This window comes from Aotus nancymaae, unplaced genomic scaffold (genome assembly GCF_030222135.1).
Source record: "Aotus nancymaae isolate 86718 unplaced genomic scaffold, 86718_ANA_hifiasm-v0.15.2.pri h1tg000003l, whole genome shotgun sequence".
In the NCBI taxonomy this organism is placed as follows: domain Eukaryota; kingdom Metazoa; phylum Chordata; class Mammalia; order Primates; family Aotidae; genus Aotus; species Aotus nancymaae.
The window spans coordinates 51,016,761-51,036,645 of NW_026988414.1; the positions used below are offsets into that span (position 1 = coordinate 51,016,761).

Sequence of the window (19,885 nt, forward strand, 5' to 3'; positions counted from 1 at the left end):
TTTACCCAGGGATATTATATTTACAGTAACAGAACTGGCAATTTATCTATAAAATATTGATCTATATCTTTATAGATCTGTATCTATATAGTATTTATCTATATACATTTATATACTATCTATATTATAGCATAATTTTATCTGTCAGATATTATACCTGATATATATATATACATATCTACTATACATAAGATAGAAAACTATACAGTAGAATAAATGTTATTAGAGTCCCAGTATATGTAAAACCATTCTAATCGTAAGATTGACAAGTGACTTATAATACTTGAGTCTTCCTGGGCTCCCATCTTCCATCAAAATCTACATTCATTCTCTCACCTGCCATTCAAACTCCCTTAATTCCAATTTCCCCACCCCCACCCCCCACCCACCTGCTGAAACATCTCCCTCCAATGTTAACAATAAGCTTTTATGTGCTGTATCCTGAGAATACTTTCCACCCCTTACTCTTATATCATCAGTCCATGACACATGACACTCTTGACTATGCCCTCTTATTGAGATAGTCCTTCCCTTGATTTTCATGTCATCTGTCTCTGCTGATTATATATGATCCTTCTAGACATTTTCTGACTCCTCTTTATCAGTAAATTCCAAATAACAACCACCCCAGAGTTCCAGCACAAGCCTTGTCATCCAGTTCCGTGTTTAAAATCCCCACCCCAAAATTAATGTCTATGAATGTATCTCTTTAGCCCAGACCTCTAGCCTGAATTTCAAAACATATATCCAACTCTCTATGATCCATACATACTTCAAGCCAAGCATATCTGAAATCAAATTAATCATTTTCCCTCCAACATCAGCTACCATTTCTCAAAGTGAATGGCATCATACAGTAGCCAAAAACAGAAGCTGAGATTCTATCAACTAACTCTTCTCCTTGATCATCTAATCAGTCATAAAGCCCTATTGAGTCTATCTTCTATGTCTCCCTTTTCCCACTTGCATTTCCCTCATTAGCCCCTTGCAATGGACTCAACTGTGTCCTCTCAAAATGTATTTGTTGAAGTCCTAAACCCCATGTGACTGTATTTGGAGTAAGGAAGTAATTAAGGTTAAGTGAGGTCATCAGGGTGGGGCCCTAATCCAATCTGGATAGTGTCCTCATAAGAAAAGACACCAGAGAGCTCATACTCCCCCTACCATGTGAGGAGAGCCAGCTGCAAGCCAGGATGAGTCCTCACCAGGAACAGAATTGGCTAGCACCCAATGCTTGGACTCTTCAGCCTTCAGAACTGAGAAAAAATTTTATTTACATATTTTGAAACAAAGTCCTGCTGTGTCGCCCAGGCTGGAGTGCAGAGGTGCAATCCTGGCACACTGCAACTTCTGCCTCCCACGTTCAAGCAATTCTCCTGCCTCAGCATCCCAAGTAGATTACAGTGGTGCACTACCACGCCCAGCTAATTTTTTGTATTTTTAGTAGAGATGAAGTTTCACCATGTTGGTCAGGCTGGTCTCGAACTCCTGATGCCAAATGATCTGCCACCTTGGCCTCCTAAAGTGCTGGGATTACAGGTGTGAGCCACTGTGCCCAACCAATAAATAAATTTTTGTTGGCTAAGCCACCCAGTCTGTGGCAGCCCTAACTGCCTAAGACTTCCTACTCTATTAGTGGTGTACGGCCCCAAACTCTCCTCCAACCACCTATGAGAAAGATCTTCCACACACAAAAAAATGAGATCTGCTGAAAGGCCTCAAACAGCATGTCATTACCTAGAAGATAAAATGTAAACTCATTTGTGTGGCATGGAAGACAGGTCCAGCCCTATTTTTCACACCTTAATCCTTCAACAATATTTAACATCCTCTTGATACTACTCTCTCATGTTTTTTCATTTGGGTACATGCTGTACTCCAGCTGGAATGCCTTCAGGCCCTTATAACAGACACATTCCATTCAGTCTTCACATCTCATCTCATGCCCTACCTCCTGAAACTTGTGCTCCCACTACACTTTAAACATATTCCCACAAAATCTTTTCTATTGTACTATAATTAGTTACTAGCATGTCTGTAAGTCTCCTGAGGTCACACAATTTACCTTTTCATCTATGTATTCCATAAAGCCTGGCATATAGTAAATGTTCAATACTTGTGCTCTGTATGAATAAATGAAAAAAAGTCAGAGTGGTGATCTTTAATTGATGCTCTGAAGAGTATTTTAAGGATTTCTTTTTCTTATAAACGTTATCAGTAGTAGTGCAGTAGCAGTATGCTTTAATGGTGTTAGATCAAAATGCCTCGGATATGCAAACTGAATGAGCACATCCACCCAGTTACTGAAAAACTCAAATGAGTGATAACTGACATACTAAAATGTCTATCTGATATGGTTTGGATCTGTGGCCCCGCCAAATCTCATGTCAAACTGTAATCCCCAGTATTGGAAGTGGGGTCTGGTGGAGGTGACTGGATCACAAAGATGTTTCTCATGAATGGTTTAGGGCAATCCTCCTGGTGCTGTTCTTGTGATAGTGATTGAGATCCAGTTGCTTAAAAGTGTGTAGCATCTCCGCACTCCTTTCTCTCTCTCCTGCTCCAGCCATGTGAAGTGCTGGCTCCCACTTCACCTTCTGCCATGATTTTTAGTTTCCTGAGCCCTCCCTAGAGGCTAACCAAATGCCAGCACCATGCATGCTTTACAGCCTCCCAAACTGCAAGCCAATTAAACCTCTTTTCTTTATAAATTACCAAGTGTCGGGTATTTCTTTATAACAATGCATGAACAGTATAATATACTACTATCCTTACCTCCTTCAGGGGTTCAACACTTTTCTCTAAAAGGTGAATTGAAGATGAACATTCTCCAGTTATCTTTAAGCTGACTTCACAGACACACAGCAGCTGAAGAGTCAGCTGGATAAGCTGAGTTTTCCAGAAAGCAGGATGACGCAAAAGGCTTAAATATACTTCCTCAATAAACAGCAGCACTTCTGTTGTCTGCATTAAGTCTTTTATCTGTTAAAAAAAGTCATTATATGATATTTAAAAATACATAAACCGAAGGATAATTTGAAGCTACCCAAGAAGCTTTCAACAATAAAAGTTTTTCTCTAAACCCACAAAGACTTAAAGGAGACGAAAAAAGTTACACACTCAATGAAGGGTTAACTATAAAACTGCACCTTATCCTTTCCTCATTTACCAAACTCCAGTTTGCTACTGTTTTTGTTACTGCTGACTGGCACAAATTTCTTTTCCTTCATTTTTCTAGCTTCTCTGAGTGCAGACGTCTTAAAACACGTTACATGACAGTGCCAACGTGTTGGGGGAAATTGAGTTTGGTTTTGAATTCTCCAAACTCTCCTTTCTACAATTCCAACATAGATACCTAACAGTAATAGCTCAGCATGTTATTCTAACACACTACTAAGCCCTTTATCTGCAAGATATTTGCTCAGACAGCCTTAACTGAGAGTATCATTTCCACACTGGCAGATATAGTAAAACACCATATTCAAATGGTAGAGTGTCTTCTCAACAGGCAAATGTATTAGATAGGAAGGACTTGGGTGCTCTTGAAAATCCCAATTCAATTCAAACCCAGCTGTTCTGATAAAAATTCTGGAGTTGGTATTAAGTATATGGTCCTGCTCACAGACACACTGGCATTTCTCAGAGATTATGGACCATCTGCTTCAATCAAGAGCCTTGTGTCTGTTAAATTCATCAAGAAGAAAGCCTACAGTTAACCAGCTGTACCTTTTACCAGTGGTTATCACCATAATAATCCAAATGACTACTAGTTATACACAGAGAGAAAAGTTAGTTTCTAGCAAACAAGAAAGATATCAAAAGATCAAAGAGAAGAAAAAGAAAATATTGTTACAAAAAATAAACATAAATAATCTGGTATAAAATTTTTTGCTCTCTTGCAAACATACAGTAGGAAAGTCAAAAGGGCACAGAGAAGAGACAGATTTAAAATAAAGCCTACTGTTTATTTGACAAAATATTTCCTTGGGTGAATTTATGTACACATTTCTAATTTTCCAAAACAAAAAAAATCCAAAAGACAACCTCAGCAAGCTAGCATTAAAGGCTCTCTAATCTTTAACATTATCAAAATTCTAGACAAGAATAATTTTGAAGTAACATTCTGTCTTTGTATACATATATACTACTTAATAGAATAGGTAATATGTGAGATGACAGGAGTCACAATTAAAATGAAAAAGCCAATTCTACAAATATAAAATGAAAGCGCATCTGGCGTAAGAAACAGAAATATGCGTTTCACTGACCATTCTTTCATCATAGGTCAACAGGGTTGCACAGTTACTTCTAAAATTTGTTTTTTAAAATTTAAATGTGATTCTATCCTAGTGCTCAGTATAAATCAACAGCATTGTAGTTAGCTCTAAGAAGATCATTTCATAGTAGCATATTTGAGCACCCCAAAACTAGAAAATTCCTGGCAAAACAAAACAGGGAAAAATCCAGAAACCATTTGCAATGGGGAGATTAAGAAAGTGAATAAAAAATAAGGAAGGGAGGGAGGTGAGGAGAGAAGGAAGGAAAAATGGGAAGGAAAGGGAGAAAAACAAGACAAAATAGGATACAGGTGGGTTTTCTTAAAACCTTATTTCATTTTGTTCTGAGAAGAATGGAAATGAGTAAGTAATTCGAAAAATGAAGGTCAATAAGTACTTGCTAAAAAAATGGTTGCCTTGCAAAATAGTGTGCTTCCTCTATCACCAAAATATTCAATTAGCCATGAGATAGTCATGTTGCAGAGAGTATAAGCAACAAGTGTATTGGGTGGGGAATGGATTATGTAATCTCTAAGACCACTTCCAATCCTCCCACACTTCATTCTAATAAGCCGATTTGTTAAACTGATTAAGTATGCTTATGTCGCTAGTTCCAGTAGTTCCAAAGGATATATCCCTTTTTTCTCACGTGACTGTTAGGTTAAAAAGCCAATTCCCAGAAATATTCCACATAGCTTATTTCTAAAAGCATTTAACTTGTCAACACAGGTTTATAAGATGAAGACAAACATTGGCAAAGGAGCACAGAACAGGGTAATGCAGCCATGGTGTGAAAAAATGTACCCTAGTTCAAGACGTTCTGCCTATACATTGCTTTATTGCCCACACAAAACAAAAGCTTTGGAAAAGCCACAGGAGAATTCATTTTAATTAAATTTTTTCTGCCTTGATTACAGGAAAGCCTATTTATGAGTCACAAAGGAAAGATTTACTCTAGTCACTCCTTGCTAACACAAACTTAAAGCAGGTCATGTGTGACCTCAAGTGATCACTTTGAAATATGTTCACAGATTCCTTCCATCAGCTAAGCAGCATGGTGCTCAGATTCCAGGCAAATAGCAAACCTAGATGATGAGAAGAGACAGACTGATAAATGAATCACTACAGAATATATATACAGTATTTATCCTAACTCATTTACTACATGTGTGCTTCTCAAGAGCAGTATCCCTGAGAGCTGCTGCATATGTTGCAAGGGTACATGTGGAAACTGTAATCTAGCTGGCACACATCAGCAGGCCAGGCTTTACATTCTCAGAGCTGTTTATGCCCTGAGACACACCTTTATTTTCAATTTGCATACAGGTCTTCTTTTTCCTTGCTACTGTCTCAATATCTACAGAAAAGAAACTCAACTCAAAATCTTTTACCTGAGAAGGAAAGTTTTCACACCTGCTAATCCCAAAACGGATTATGTTCATTTATAATTTTTGTGAATTAACATAGAACATAATATATTCATGTTAAATCTATATTTTGTTTCTTTCATCTTTCCCAAAAAGATTTTAAGCATTTCTAGAATAAGGATCATGCCTGAGTTTGCCAAATCACATATGTTCTAGAACTACTTTATCTATGACGAAAACAACACTTAACTGATGCTGATGCTAGATTTGTGGAAGAGAACGAAGACCTTACCTGCAAACATGGAACCATGTCACAACACAGTTGAAGTATCTGCTGTTCCAGCATTGATGGTTGTTCTTTGTCACAAAGAACCTGAGGTTGAAGTAAGACTTTCAGCAGGGTTAGTCGAAGTTTAGCATATTCTTGTAACTGAGATGGTTCACAATACAGATACCACAGAAATGGTGCCATTATTTGAATGCATGAAATTTCTGACCTATAAGACATGAAAAACATTAGCCAGTCATTGAGTTAAACACACTATCAAGCAGACAAGTGGCAAGTAACAACTTATAGTTCACGACATAACAAACTACCATATTATCAAGTGTAAGTTCTTTTTAAGATTCTTCTATTCCGCTATGACCTGCCTACATCTATGCCACAAAGTTCTTTGTACACTGAGGAAAAATTATTCAACACCTGGAGACTGTAAGCTACATGCCCAGGATGAAGAGCTATTTGCACAACAGAATAGCAACTACATCTCCAAAATCAGTGTTTACTGACCATAAGAATCATCTGGTCTCGGCGAAGTGGCTCATGCCTGTAATCCTAGCACTCTGGGAGGCCAAGGTGGGCAGATCACGAGGTCAGGAGATCAAGACCATCCTGGCCAACACGGTGAAACCTTGTCTCTACTAAAAATACAAACATCAACTGGTCATGGTGGCATGCACCTGTAGTCCCAGCTCCTCAGGAGGCTGAGGCAGGAGAATCACCTGAACCCGGGAAGTCGAGGTTGCAGCGAGCTGAGATAACACCACTGTACTCCAGCCTAGCAACAGAGCTAGACTCCATCTTTAAAAGAAAAAAAATCACCTGACAACCTTTCTAGAATTACAGATGTCAGGATCACCTCTCCAGGATTATGACACAAACATGAGTTGTTGGATAAACTTTACAGGTAAGGAGCTATGTAAAACAAATCCAGACAACCATCCCAAAATAATTATGACAGTTAACATTTTAACCCTTACAGTGTTCAAGTTACTGCATTTCATGTCTTTAAATCCATTGAATCCTCACCACAACCCTATGAAATAAAAAATAGTATTATCTCCAAAACACAGATAAAGAAACTGAAGGAGAGAGGGGTGAAGTAATTTGCCAAGGTCTTCTTAAGCATTTCCCACCCTACAAATATTTTTTATCTATTTATATTTTATTATATCCTGAAAACACTTAGTCCAAAGTCACTAAAATACCAGAATGATCGTGAAAAATGAAAATATGGTAATGTCATTAGCCAGCCTAAACAGTATCTAGCCCAATTCACACACACTCTCCATCATGTGGCCTCTGTTTATCTTTCCATCTTCACTTCTTGTTCTTCCTTCACCACTAAACCACACTCAACTCTGTTCAGGTCTTTAACCAAGCGATCTGGATTTTCTTCTCACTTGCCATTCCCTCTACGTGTAATATTCTCCCCTTCTACCCTTCCTATTCCTTTCCCTCCCTAGTTTCTATCATCCTTCAGTTATCTGCTATACAATTACTTTCTCAGGTTCTTCCTTGACACTTCACCTTGATCAGATAACATGAGATGTGCTTTTATGGTACAATGCTTTATTGTCATTACTTTTTTTTTTTTTTTTTTTTAAGATGGAGTTTCATTCTTGTCACCCAGGCTGGAGAGTGCAATGGTGTAGTCTCAGCTTAAAGCAACCTCTGCCTCCCGGGTTTAAGCGATTCTCCAGCCTTGTCTCCTGAGTAGCTGGGATTACAGGCATGCACCACCATGCCCAGCTATTTTTTATTTATTTATTATACTTTAAGTTCTGGAGTACATGTGCAGACCGTGAAGGTTTGTTACATAGGTATACATGTGCCATGGTGGTGGTTTGCTATATCCATTGTCCCGTCATCTACATCAGGTATTTCTCCTAGGGTCTTGCTGCATTGCCCAGGTTGGAGTACAATAGCTATTCACAGGCACAATAATAGTGCACTGCAGCCTTGAATTCCTGGACTCACGTAATCCTCCTGCCTCAGTCTCCCAAGCAGCTGACACTACAGGCATTTTTTTTAATACCTATATCTCCTGCCAGACTATACACCAAGTAAGGCCATAGATTTGTTTACTGTTATTATCACCAATAACTGTATATACTTAGGCCTTCAAAGAGATGCTCATTTAATTAATTCAGTTATACTAAGTTAGAGTAGTTTTATGATTAGCATGCAATTAAATATCACGGTTTTATTTTGTAATGTTTTTCACATTTATTATATGTAAGGAATGATTAGATAAGATACAAAGATGAAATAAGAATTATCTATCCTCAAGAAGCACATGGTCTAACAGAGACAATCAGTTGTGGTCCTCAACTAGAAGACAGAAAGTGAAAACTGCCAAAAGAATGGTATAAAGTGCAGTTACTTCATGGAAGAAATGGTATTTAAATTATGCTTCACTGGAGCTAAACCCTGGGTCACACAGACATAAAGCTCTTAACAACAAACATTGGGGAACTCCAAAAAAAGGTGGGAAGGAACGGGGTCAAGGGCTGTAAATTTTCCTGTTAGGTATTTTGTTCACTACTGGGTGACAGGATCAATAAAAGACCAAACCTGAGCACCATACAATATACCCTTCAAATAGACCTGCACACGTACCCCTGAAACTAAAATAGAAAATAAAAAAGAATTTATTAAATTAGAATAAAATAAATCATGCTTGACGACATAATCTTATAATACCATATATTTCATAGCAATGTGACTTCAAAATGTCATTAACATTAATAAAAATGTAAGTTACCAAGCCAATTAAATCTTATTCGTTCATTCATTTATTCACTTGGTAAAACTTATTGCCCACCTACAGTATACCAGTCACTCATCTACATGCTGGAAACAAAGAAAGAAATAAAAATAGATTAAATTCCTGCTCTCACAGAGCTCACAGTCTGAAAAAAAATTTTTTATCGTAAGCTCAAATACTTATACAATCTATAAAAATAAATAGAACTTTTGAGTTCATAAGTCTTACTGAAACATACATCTTTATCACACCTTCTACTTTAGAAAACTAAAAAAACATAGGTGAAAGAATCAGACAATGTATGTATGAAATACAAAGTCAAAGTTTCCAGAAAAGAAATTTAAGAAACTTCCTTCTCCATCTCTCTTTAATAATGTATTCCCCAGAACAACCCCATTGAGGAGGAGTTCCAAGATGGCCGGTTAGATCCAGCTCAGGATTGCAGTTCGGAGTGAAAGTGCAGAGGGTGAGTGGACGCCGCATTTCCAGACGGATTTTTATTGCGCATAGACCAGGAGATTCGCAGGCGGAGGAGCCCCACTGGTGGCCAGCGTGGCTGTTTTGGCTGGCGCAGCTGTTTAGCCTGAGCCCCGGCGCAGCCACTCCAGGTGCAGAGTAAACGGGACTGTGGTCCCACTTAGCCAGCAAGGGAAGCTGAAACAGGGAGCCAGGCCAGGAGATTCCCGGGCAAAAAAAGTGCCACGAATCTCAGAGACGCAGTTTCAGCTGTGCAGTGGGTCACCGCATGGGAAATCACACAGATCTCTGTGCCTATTCTACAGGCGACCAGGTCACCTGGTAGAGTCTCGACCGTTCAATGAAAAAATAAAAGGCTCTGAGGCAGGGAGCCAGGAGATCAGGCCCGGCTGGTCCCACCCCCACAAAAACAACAACAAAAACAAAAAAACAGGAATTAGAAACGCTCTGGGTTGAGAGTTTCGGGACAGCCCAGCTCTGTGGGGGAGGGGCGTCCACCATTACTGAGGCAGCCTGTCGTTGCTGCGGCAACCCACCATTACAGAGAAAGTCCGTGATTACAGAGGCGGGCCAACATTGCGGAAGCAGCTCTAACTACACCCATATAAACAGGACTGCAGGGAAGTTCACACGGCAGCTGGGCGGAGCCCACAGCAGCTCAGCAAAGCCTCTGCAGGCTGAGAGTGACTAGGCTGCCTCCTTGTGGGCAGGGAAAACGGCAGCAGCACAGCGAAAACTCATAAAGCCCTAACTCCCTGGGACAGAACACCTGGGGGGGAAAAAAAGGGGTTTATGAGTTCTGCTGCTGCAGACTTAAACTTATCAAAATCAGAAAATCAACAACTACAAAGTCGACAGGTGGATAAATCCATAAACAGGGGAAGAAACCAGCACAAAAAGGATGAAAACACCCGAAACCAGAACACCTCTCCTCCTACAAGGGATCACAACTCCTCACCAGCAAGGGAACAAGACTGGATGGAGAAGGAGTGTGATGAAATGACAGAATCAGCCTTCAGAAAGTGGATAATAAGAAACTTCCGTGAACTAAAAGAACATGTTCTAACTCAATGCAAAGAAACTAAGAACCTGGAAAAAACACTTGACGAAATGCTAACGAGAATGGACAACTTAGAGAGCTATACGAGTGAATTGATGGAGCTGAAAAACACAACACGAGAAGTTCGCAAAGCAGTTTCAACAGCCTAATTGACCAAGCAGAAGAAAGGATATCAGAGGTCGAAGTTCAACTCAATGAAATAAAACGAGAAGGCAGGATTAGAGAAAACAGGGTAAAAAGGAATGAACAAAGTCAACAAGAAATATGAGACTATGTGAAAAGACGTAATCTACGTTTGATAGGTGTACCTGAATGTGATGAAGAGAATGCATCCAAGCTGGAAAATACTCTTCAGGATATTATCCAGGAAAACTTCCCCAACCTAGCAAGGCAGACCAATATTCAAGTCCAGGAAATACAGAGAACACCACAAAGATATTCCTCTAGAAGAGCAACCCCAAGGAACATAATCGTCAGATTCACCAGGGTTGAAATGAAGGAGAAAATGCTAAGGGCAGCCAGAGAGAAAGGTCGGGTTACACACAAAGGGAAGCCCATCAGAATCACAGCAGATCTCTCAGCAGAAACCCTACAGGCCAGAAGAGACTGGGGGCCGATACTCAACATCCTTAAAGAAAAGAACTTTCAACCCAGAATTTCATATCCAGTCAAACTAAGCTTCATAAGTGAAGGAAAAATAAAATCCTTTGTGAACAAGCAAGTACTCAGAGATTTCATCACCACCAGACCAGCTTTACAAGAACTCCTGAAAGAGGCACTACACATAGAAAAGAACAACCAGTACTAGCCACTCCAAAAACACCCGAAATGGCAAAGAGCATCAACACAGTGAAGAATCTGCATCAACCAACGGGCAAAACAGCCGGCTAGCATCAAAATGGCAGTATCAAATTCACACATAACAATATTAACCCTAAACATAAATGGACTAAATGCCCCAATTAAAAGACACAGACTGGCAAATTGGACAAAAAACCAAAACCCATCAGTGTGCTGTATCCAGGAAACCCATCTCACATGCAAGGATACACAAAGACTCAAACGAAAGAGATGGAGGAAGATTTACCAAGCAAATGGAGAGCAAAAAAAACCAGGAGTTGCAATTCTCATGTCTGATAAAATAGACTTTAAAGCAACAAAGATCAAAAGAGACAAAGAAGGACATTACACAATGGTAAAAGGATCAATGCAACAGAAGAGCTAACGATCCTAAATATATATGCACCTAATACAGGAGCACCCAGATACATAAGGCAAGTTCTTAATGACTTACAAAGAGACTTACATTCCCACACAATAATAGTGGGAGACTTCAACAGACCATTGTCAATATTAGACAGATCGAGACAGAAAATTAACAAGGATATCCAGGACTTGAACTCAGACCTGGAACAAGCAAACCTAATAGACATTTATAGAACTCTCCACCCCAAACCCACAGAATATACATTCTTCTCAGCACCACATCACACCTACTCTAAAATTGACCACATAATTGGAAGTAAATCACTCCTCAGCAAATGCAAAAGAACGGAAATCATAACAAACAGTCTCTGAGACCACAGTGCAATCAAGTTAGAACTCAGAATTCAAAAACCAACCCAGAACCGCACAGCTTCATGAACAACTTTCTCCTGAATGCTGACTGGATAAACAATGAAATGAAAGCAGAAATAAAGATGTTCTTCGAAACCAACGAGAACGAAGACACCACATACCAGAATCTCTGGGACACATTCAAAGCAGCCTCTAGAGGAAAATATATAGCAATAGGTGCCCACATGAGAAGAAAGGAGAGATCTAAAATTGACACTCTATCGTCAAAATTGAAAGAGCTAGAGGAGCAAGATCAAAAAAACTCAAAACCTAGCAGAAGACAAGAAATAACTAAGATCAAAGCAGAATTGAAGGAGATAGAGACATGAAAAACCCTTCAAAAAAAATCAATAAATTCAGGAGCTGGTTTTTTGAAAAGATCAACAAAATAGACAGACCACTAGCCAGATTAATGAAAAAGAAAAGACAGAATAACCAAATAGATGCCATAAAAAATGATAAAGGGGATATCACCACAGATAACACAGAAATTCAAACCATCATCAGAGATTATTACAAACAACTCTATGCACATAAACTAGAAAACCTGGAAGAAATGGATAAATTCCTGGACAGTTGCCTCCTCCCAAGCCTAAACCAGGAAGAAGTTGAAACCCTGAATAGACCAATAACAAGGTCTGAGGTCAAGGCAGCAATTAAGAGTCTACCACCCAAAAAAAACCCAGGTCCAGATGGGTTCACAGCCAAATTCTACAAGACATACAAAGAGGAACTGGTACCATTCCTTCTGAAACTATTCCAAATAATCCAAAAAGAGGGAATCCTTCCCAAATCATGTTATGAGACCAACATCATCCTGATACCAAAACCCGGCAGAGACTCAACAAGAAAAGAAAACTACAGGCCAATATCCATGATGAACATAGATGCAAAAATCTTCAATAAAATACTGCAAGCCGATTACAACAGCACATCAAAAAGCTTATCCACCATGATCAAGTAGGATTCATCCCGGGGATACAAGGCTGGTTCAATATATGCAAGTCTATAAATGTAATTAACGACATAAACAGAACCAAAGACAAAACCCACATGATTATCTCCATTGATGCAGAGAAGGCCTTCAACAAAATTCAATAGCACTTTATGCTAAAAACCCTCAATAAACTAGGTATCGACAGAACGTATTTCAAAATAATAAAAGCTATTTATAACAAACCAACAGCCAATATCATACTGAATGGGCAAAAACTGGAAGCATTCCCTTTGAAATCTGGCACTAGACAAGGAGGCCCTCTCTCACCACTCCTATTCAATATAGCACTGGAAGTTCTAGCCAGAGCAATCAGGCAAGAAAAAGAAATAAAGGGTATTCAAATAGGAAAGGAGGAAGTCAAATTGTCTCTATTTGCAGACGACATGATTGTATATCTAGAAGACCCCATCATCTCAGCCCAAAATCTCCTGAAACTGATAAGCAACTTCAGCAAAGTCTCAGGATACAAAGTCAATGTGCAAAAATCACAAGCATTCCTATACACCAATAACAGACTTAAAGAGAGCCAAATCAAGAACAAACTGCCATTCACAATTGCTACAAAGAGAATAAAATACCTAGGAATACAACTAACAAGGAACGTAAAGGACCTCTTCAAGGAGAACTACAAACCACTGCTCAACGAAATAAGAGAGGACACAAACAGATGGAGAAACATTCCATGTTCATGGTCAGGAAGAATCAATATCGTGAAAATGGCCATACTGCCCAAAATAATTTACAGATTCAACGCTATCCCCATCAAGCTACCAATGACCTTCTTCACAGAACTGGAAAAAACCACCTTAAACTTCATATGGAACCAAAAGAGAGCCCACATAGCCAAGTCAATTCTAAGCCAAAAGAACAAAGCGGGAGGCATCACACTACCGGACATCAAACTATACTACAAGGCTACAGTAATCAAAACAGCATGGTACTGGTACCAAAACAGAGATATAGACCAATGGAACAGAACAGAGGCATCGGAGGCAACACAACATATCTACAACCATCCGATCTTTGACAAACCTGACAAAAACAAGCAATGGGGAAAGGATTCCCTGTTTAATAAGTGGTGTTGGGAAAACTGGCTAGCCATATGCAGAAAGCAGAAACTGGACCCCTTCTTGACACCTTACACTAAAATTAACTCCAGATGGATTAAAGACTTAAACATAAGACCTAACACCATAAAAACCCTAGAAGAAAACCTAGGCAAAACCATTCAGGACATAGACGTAGGCAAGGACTTCATGACCAAAACACCAAAAGCATTGGCAACAAAAGCCAAAATAGACAAATGGGACCTAATCAAACTCCAGAGCTTCTGCATAGCAAAAGAAACAGTCAATAGAGTGAATTGGCAACCACCAGAATGGGAAAAAATTTTTGTAGCCTACCCATCTGACAAAGGGCTGATATCCAGAATTTACAAAGAACTAAAACAGATTTACAAGAAAAAAACAAACAAGCCCATTCAAAAGTGGGCGAAGGATATGAACAGATACTTTACAAAAGAAGACATACACTTTACAAAAGAAGACGTACATGAGGCCAACAAGCATATGAAAAAATGTTCATCATCACTGGTCATTAGAGAAATGCAAATCAAAACTACATTGAGATACCATCTCACGCCAGTTAGAACGGCGATCATTAAAAAATCTGGAGACAACAGATGCTGGAGAGGATGTGGAGAAAATAGGAACACTTTTACACTGTTGGTGGGAGTGTAAATTAGTTCAACCATTGTGGAAGACACTGTGGCGATTCCTCAAGGACCTAGAAATAGAAATTCCATTTGACCCAGCAATCCCATTACTGGGTATATATCCAAAGGATTATAAATCGTTCTACTATAAGGACACATGCACACGAATGTTCACTGCAGCACTGGTTACAATAGCAAAGACCTGGAACCAACCCAAATGCCCATCGATGATAGACTGGACAGGGAAAATGTGGCACATATACACCATGGAATATCATGCAGCCATCAAAAACGATGAGTTCGCGTCCTTTGTAGGGACATGGATGAATCTGGAAACCATCATTCTCAGCAAACTGACACAAGAACACAAAATCAAACATCGCATGTTCTCACTCATAGGCGGGTGTTGAACAATGGGAACACATGGACACAGGGAGGGGAGCACTATACACTGGGGTCTGTTGGGGGGGAGTGGGGGGACAGTGGGGGGTGGGGAGTTGGGGAGAGATAGCATGGGGAGAAATGCCACATATAGGTGAAGGGGAGGAAGGCAGCAAATCACACTGCCACATATGCACCTATGCAACAATCTTGCATGTTTTTCACATGTACCCCAAAACCTAAAATGCAATAGAAAAATAAATAAATAAATATAAAAAATTAAAAAAATTAAAAAATTAAAAATAATAATGTATTCCCCAAAGAATAAATACTACTCAGATGTCAACAGCATCCATGAACAGCTTAACGGTTTTTTTCTACTTTGAGATGCTGAAGGTGAAATGTAAGGTTCATATAAAGAAATACATTTCCAAGATGCCATTATGATTTGACATTAGGAGCACAATGTTGAACTTCCTTAAGGACAATATACTATTTAAAAATCCCCTTTGCTTAATCTGTTCTGATTTTAGATTCTGCATTTCCTATGTGGTATGTGATAATCACTTCAGTAAGTATGAAATTACCAGGGGCTTAGGAAAAAAGGAATATTAAAAATAAAACAGACAATCTGAAATCCCAAAGTGATTTAAAATGTTAAAAAATGTAACCAATTGTTTATGTACCTACACACAAGTATTTACATTAAGTTCATCATGAGATGATGAACTTAATGTTGCTCTCCTTAGTTCTCTCATCTGAAAAATTATATTAGATAATCTTTAAGTATCCAGGCCTAAAATCCATGATATTATCAATTTGCACAATTCTCAAATTCTCAGTTCCTGAAAGGTTAATGTGAAGTTTTAACATCACAGGCCTTCAATAAATGAATGCAGAACATAATTATAAAATAATAACTAAATACTGGGTGCAGAGGTGTATGCCTGTAGTCCCAGCTACTCACGAGGCTCAGACAGGGGGATCACTTGAGCCCAGGAGCTCATGTCCAGCCTGGGCAACATAGCAGACTCCCATCTCTTAAAAATAATAATTGTAATATCCCCAAAAAAATCTAGCATGAAGATACACTGCCATTATAGGACATATACATAGTATTAAAAATGAACATAAATAGCTAGCTATCCTAACAACATTTTGCTTTCTCCCCATAATTGTGAATTGCTACTCATATTCTTAACAACCTGCCTTCTCCATTACTTTTTTTTTTTTTTAAAAGACAAGGTCTTGCTGTGTCACCCAGGTTGAACTGTAGTGGTACAATCTCTGCTCACTACAACCTCAGCCTCCTGGGCTCAAGTAATTCTCAAGCCTCAGCACCCCGAGTAGCTCTATTACCTTCCGAACAACAAACTGAGTTAACTGGCCCTAAAATTATATCTCAGGAAATTAAGTCTGCAGCCAGAGTTATCAATTTCATGCTGCAAGGAATAATCCCATAGTGCAAAAGTAGAAATGAGGATATTGAAATTATTCTTTGCAAATAAATACAAAATAATTTAGAATTTCAGATGGCTCTAGATAGCATATGCTAACACCTAAGAACTTAAGGAAAAGAAATGAATCAATAAAAGATTATCAATAAGTAAACCAGTCAATTCATAATATTTTTTCCTCATGATATCTAGACAAGTTAGAAAAACTACTTCTAAGTCACAGTTATAATACACCTTTGAGATAAAAGTAGACAACAGCTTGTAGTAAGAAAAGACCCTAGAGCAAAAAAAAAAAAAATGCCTAAACAGAGATTTCAAATAAAGAAATTTATCATGAAGAAAGTGGGGTAAGATTCAAGAGAGTACAGCAGATACCAGGAAGCAAAAACATGGAGAGAAAGAAACAGCACTGCTTCCTGTGTGGAACACAAGGCAAGTCAGTGTACTGCTAAATCTAATAAACTGAGGGATGAAGATAAGAAAAGATAAAGCTGGTGAGACAGATTACAACTACATCATATACTAAGCTACTATGTCATATTAGATTTTATCCTGCAGTCCAGGGAATTTCCTTTTTGTTTTTCCATAGAAAGCTTCCATAAGCTATCAACAAGTAAGTACTATGAAAAGAGATGAAAGGGTAGGCACATCTTCCAAGCTTAGCCCACGCAATGCAAGTGCAGTTTGAAAACCACAGCCACAGAGACTTAAGTACAGGAGTGATCTAGTAAGATCTGCTCTCTTGATATTTCCTTCTGAGGGATATTAGAGAATGGATTTGAGCAGGACAAGACTGGAGGCAGAGATACCAATTAGGAACAGGTGGCAGGAACCACAGCAAGAGATTATGAGGACCTGGACCAGTGCCATGGTAGTAAGGATAAAAGAAAGGGGAGTAGCTTTGAGGACCATCAGAAGGCCTTGGTGAAAGTATGCTAACTGCACATATAGTGGCTACTTGATCCCACTTGGCAGTAGTATTTTATCCCAATTGGTAGGTTTCTAATGGAGAGACTAACTCATCAGCCAATTTCGAGGGGAAATAACCTATCTCCCACACGTATTGTGTAGTGGCTTATTGAATTTTTCCAGCCAACTTTCCTAACCACTTACCAATGCTTCACTTCTTTAATAACAGCTTTTCTCTTTTCAATGTTTAAACAACCAATAAATCTGGCAGATTTTGTCTTTTACTCTTAAAAAGAAAATAGAAAACTATAACCTGCTCTAGGACATTTCTTCAAGAGAAAACATTATAATCCAAAGAAGATTAAAAAAAAAAAACTAGCTCTGAAATTAGCATATACCATTCTGTCTCCCTCCCTTATTTTATTTTGCATTACCTTTCAGAGCACTGCTGGAAAAAAGCTGTCAGCTGCTGCAAAAATATCGGCCAGCAATCAGGTCTGTGTTCAAGCACAGTGATCAAAGGCTGAGGATGATTTCTGAAAAACATAGAAAGTCACATGGGAAGCTGTCATTTCAGGACCACACATTTTCAATATCTGAATATAGCAGCAAAGAAGTCAACACCATCTAGAGACCTTTTTCAGGATCCATTATTTGTCCAAAATGATCACTTGCTCCATTTGTTGCAGAGTTGGTACATCAGAACTGACATTTCCCCCTGCCTTTACCTAACATTTTTGCAGAAAACAAAATGGACTCAGGAGTCTCAGAGATCCAAATTTGGGAATGGACTCTGCCATTTAACAGCTCTGTGACATTGGCCAAGCTCCTGAATCCAGCAGCTCTATCATATCCACCTCCTTGATCCTTCAATTCCTAGAGGTCACAGGCCACCTCCTTCTCCTGCTACTGCTGCTCTCTTTCTAAGCCTGGAAAGTTCCATTTCCTCCAACACCTCCCCAACCCATAAGCACTGTCTCTCCCTGTTTCCACGTACTCCATTATTTTCACTGTATGGTTCTGTGTTTCCTAGCATACTTACGAAGAGAAAAAGGAAACATTCCTTCCATCTTAACAACAAACTATCCAAACTGAACATGCATAAAATTTCTATTGAATGCAGATGAATCCTTTTATTTGAGCTACTTCCATTAAGATACCTAAAGAGACTATATAAAACACAAAATCTGAAATTTGAACGATTCTCAAATTTGAGGCTTAATCCCCCATAAAAAAAAAGCACAACCATGAGTTATTTTAAATAGTTCAAAAAGACTACTAGTAATTGTAAACTGATCAACTTTTTAAACTATTAAATACTATACAGTTCTTAGTTATTATGTGGCTTTTTCCTCCAAGAAAATATTTAAATAAAATTTAAGGCCAGGCACAGAGGCTCATGCCTGTAATCCCAGCACTTTGGGAGGCCAAGGCGGGCAGTTCACCTGAGGTAGGGAGTTCAAGACCAGCCTGACCAACATGGAGAAATCCCATCTCTACTAAAAATACAAAATTATCCAGACATGGTGGCGCATGCTTGTAATCCCAGCTACTCAGGAAGCTGAGGAAGGAGAATCACTTGAACCCAGGAGGGGGCAGTTGTAGTGAGCCAAGATTGTGCCATCGAACTCCAGCCTCGGCAACAAGAGCAAAACTCTTATCTCAAAAAAATATATATTTAAATGCTCATTGTAAAAAAAAATGCAAACAATACAGAAATATCAATCTTTTTAGCATAAAAGGAACCACATACATGATGCTATTCTTTAATTTTAACCCAACTATGTATCTCCAGCAATTATTTTTCAAAAAAAGTAACGATCAGACCATCAATTACACTCAAATTACTTTTTTTAAGACTGCGTTCATGGTGATTCTCAAAATGTGATGCCTTACCAGTCAGAGTAACTGGGAACTTGTTAGAAATGCCAATTCTCAGGCCCTAACCCAGCTCTAGTACATAGTCCTGCAGGAAATTCTAATGCACTGCTATAAAGCAGTGGTTCCTAATCTTGGTTCCAAGTTAGATTATCTGCAGAGCTCTTAATACTAATGCCCAGGTCTGCTACCTTAGACTTGCTTGCAATGAAGTTTGTCCATTAGCAGTATTTTAAAACTCTAAAGATAATTTTAATATGTTGCCAAGATTCAGAACTGCTACAAGTAAAAACTACTGCAGGGATGTTGGGGGTACAAAATGTTCTGGGTTTCTCTTTTAAAAACAGAAGAATACGGTAGATCTATCACATTGAAACACATGTTAAACACCTCTCTGACACTATGGCACAGTTTCTGGGTATAACACTACTTCTTTATTTCTTCTTAACCTCACCTAACCTAACAGGTACTAACTAACTTCACATGCTGGCAGCCTCCTGCTTGCTAAAGCACAGGCTATTTCTGACTTATAGGAATGCTACCACTGCTAAGGGAACACTCCAAGCAACTTTTTATGCCAAAACTCAGAAATCATATCAAAATCATGTTTTCCAATTCCAAACCCTTTGGCAGTTAAACCTACCTAGAATTTGCTTCCACTCTAGTTGCCACAAATACTAAGAAAATTATTACAAATCCTA

At 38.7% G+C, this 19,885-nt stretch overlaps 1 protein-coding gene across 9 annotated transcripts in view; it reads right to left on the minus strand.

The window, feature by feature from the left end:
* The window catches only part of FOCAD (focadhesin), a 315,851-nt gene that overhangs the window by 226,617 nt on the left and 69,349 nt on the right, over positions 1-19,885 (minus strand). For all 9 annotated transcript variants that reach the window (XR_010344245.1, XM_012449997.2, XM_064381096.1 and 6 more), the window contains 3 exons: positions 17,741-17,842; positions 5,937-6,141; positions 2,776-2,982 (listed from right to left, as the gene is read on the minus strand). Coding sequence is in view for 8 of the 9 variants with exons in the window: in XM_012449997.2 (XP_012305420.2) it covers positions 2,776-2,982; positions 5,937-6,141; positions 17,741-17,842 (514 nt within the window). In the remaining variant the exon portion in view is untranslated. The remainder of the gene's footprint in view (positions 1-2,775; positions 2,983-5,936; positions 6,142-17,740; positions 17,843-19,885) is intronic.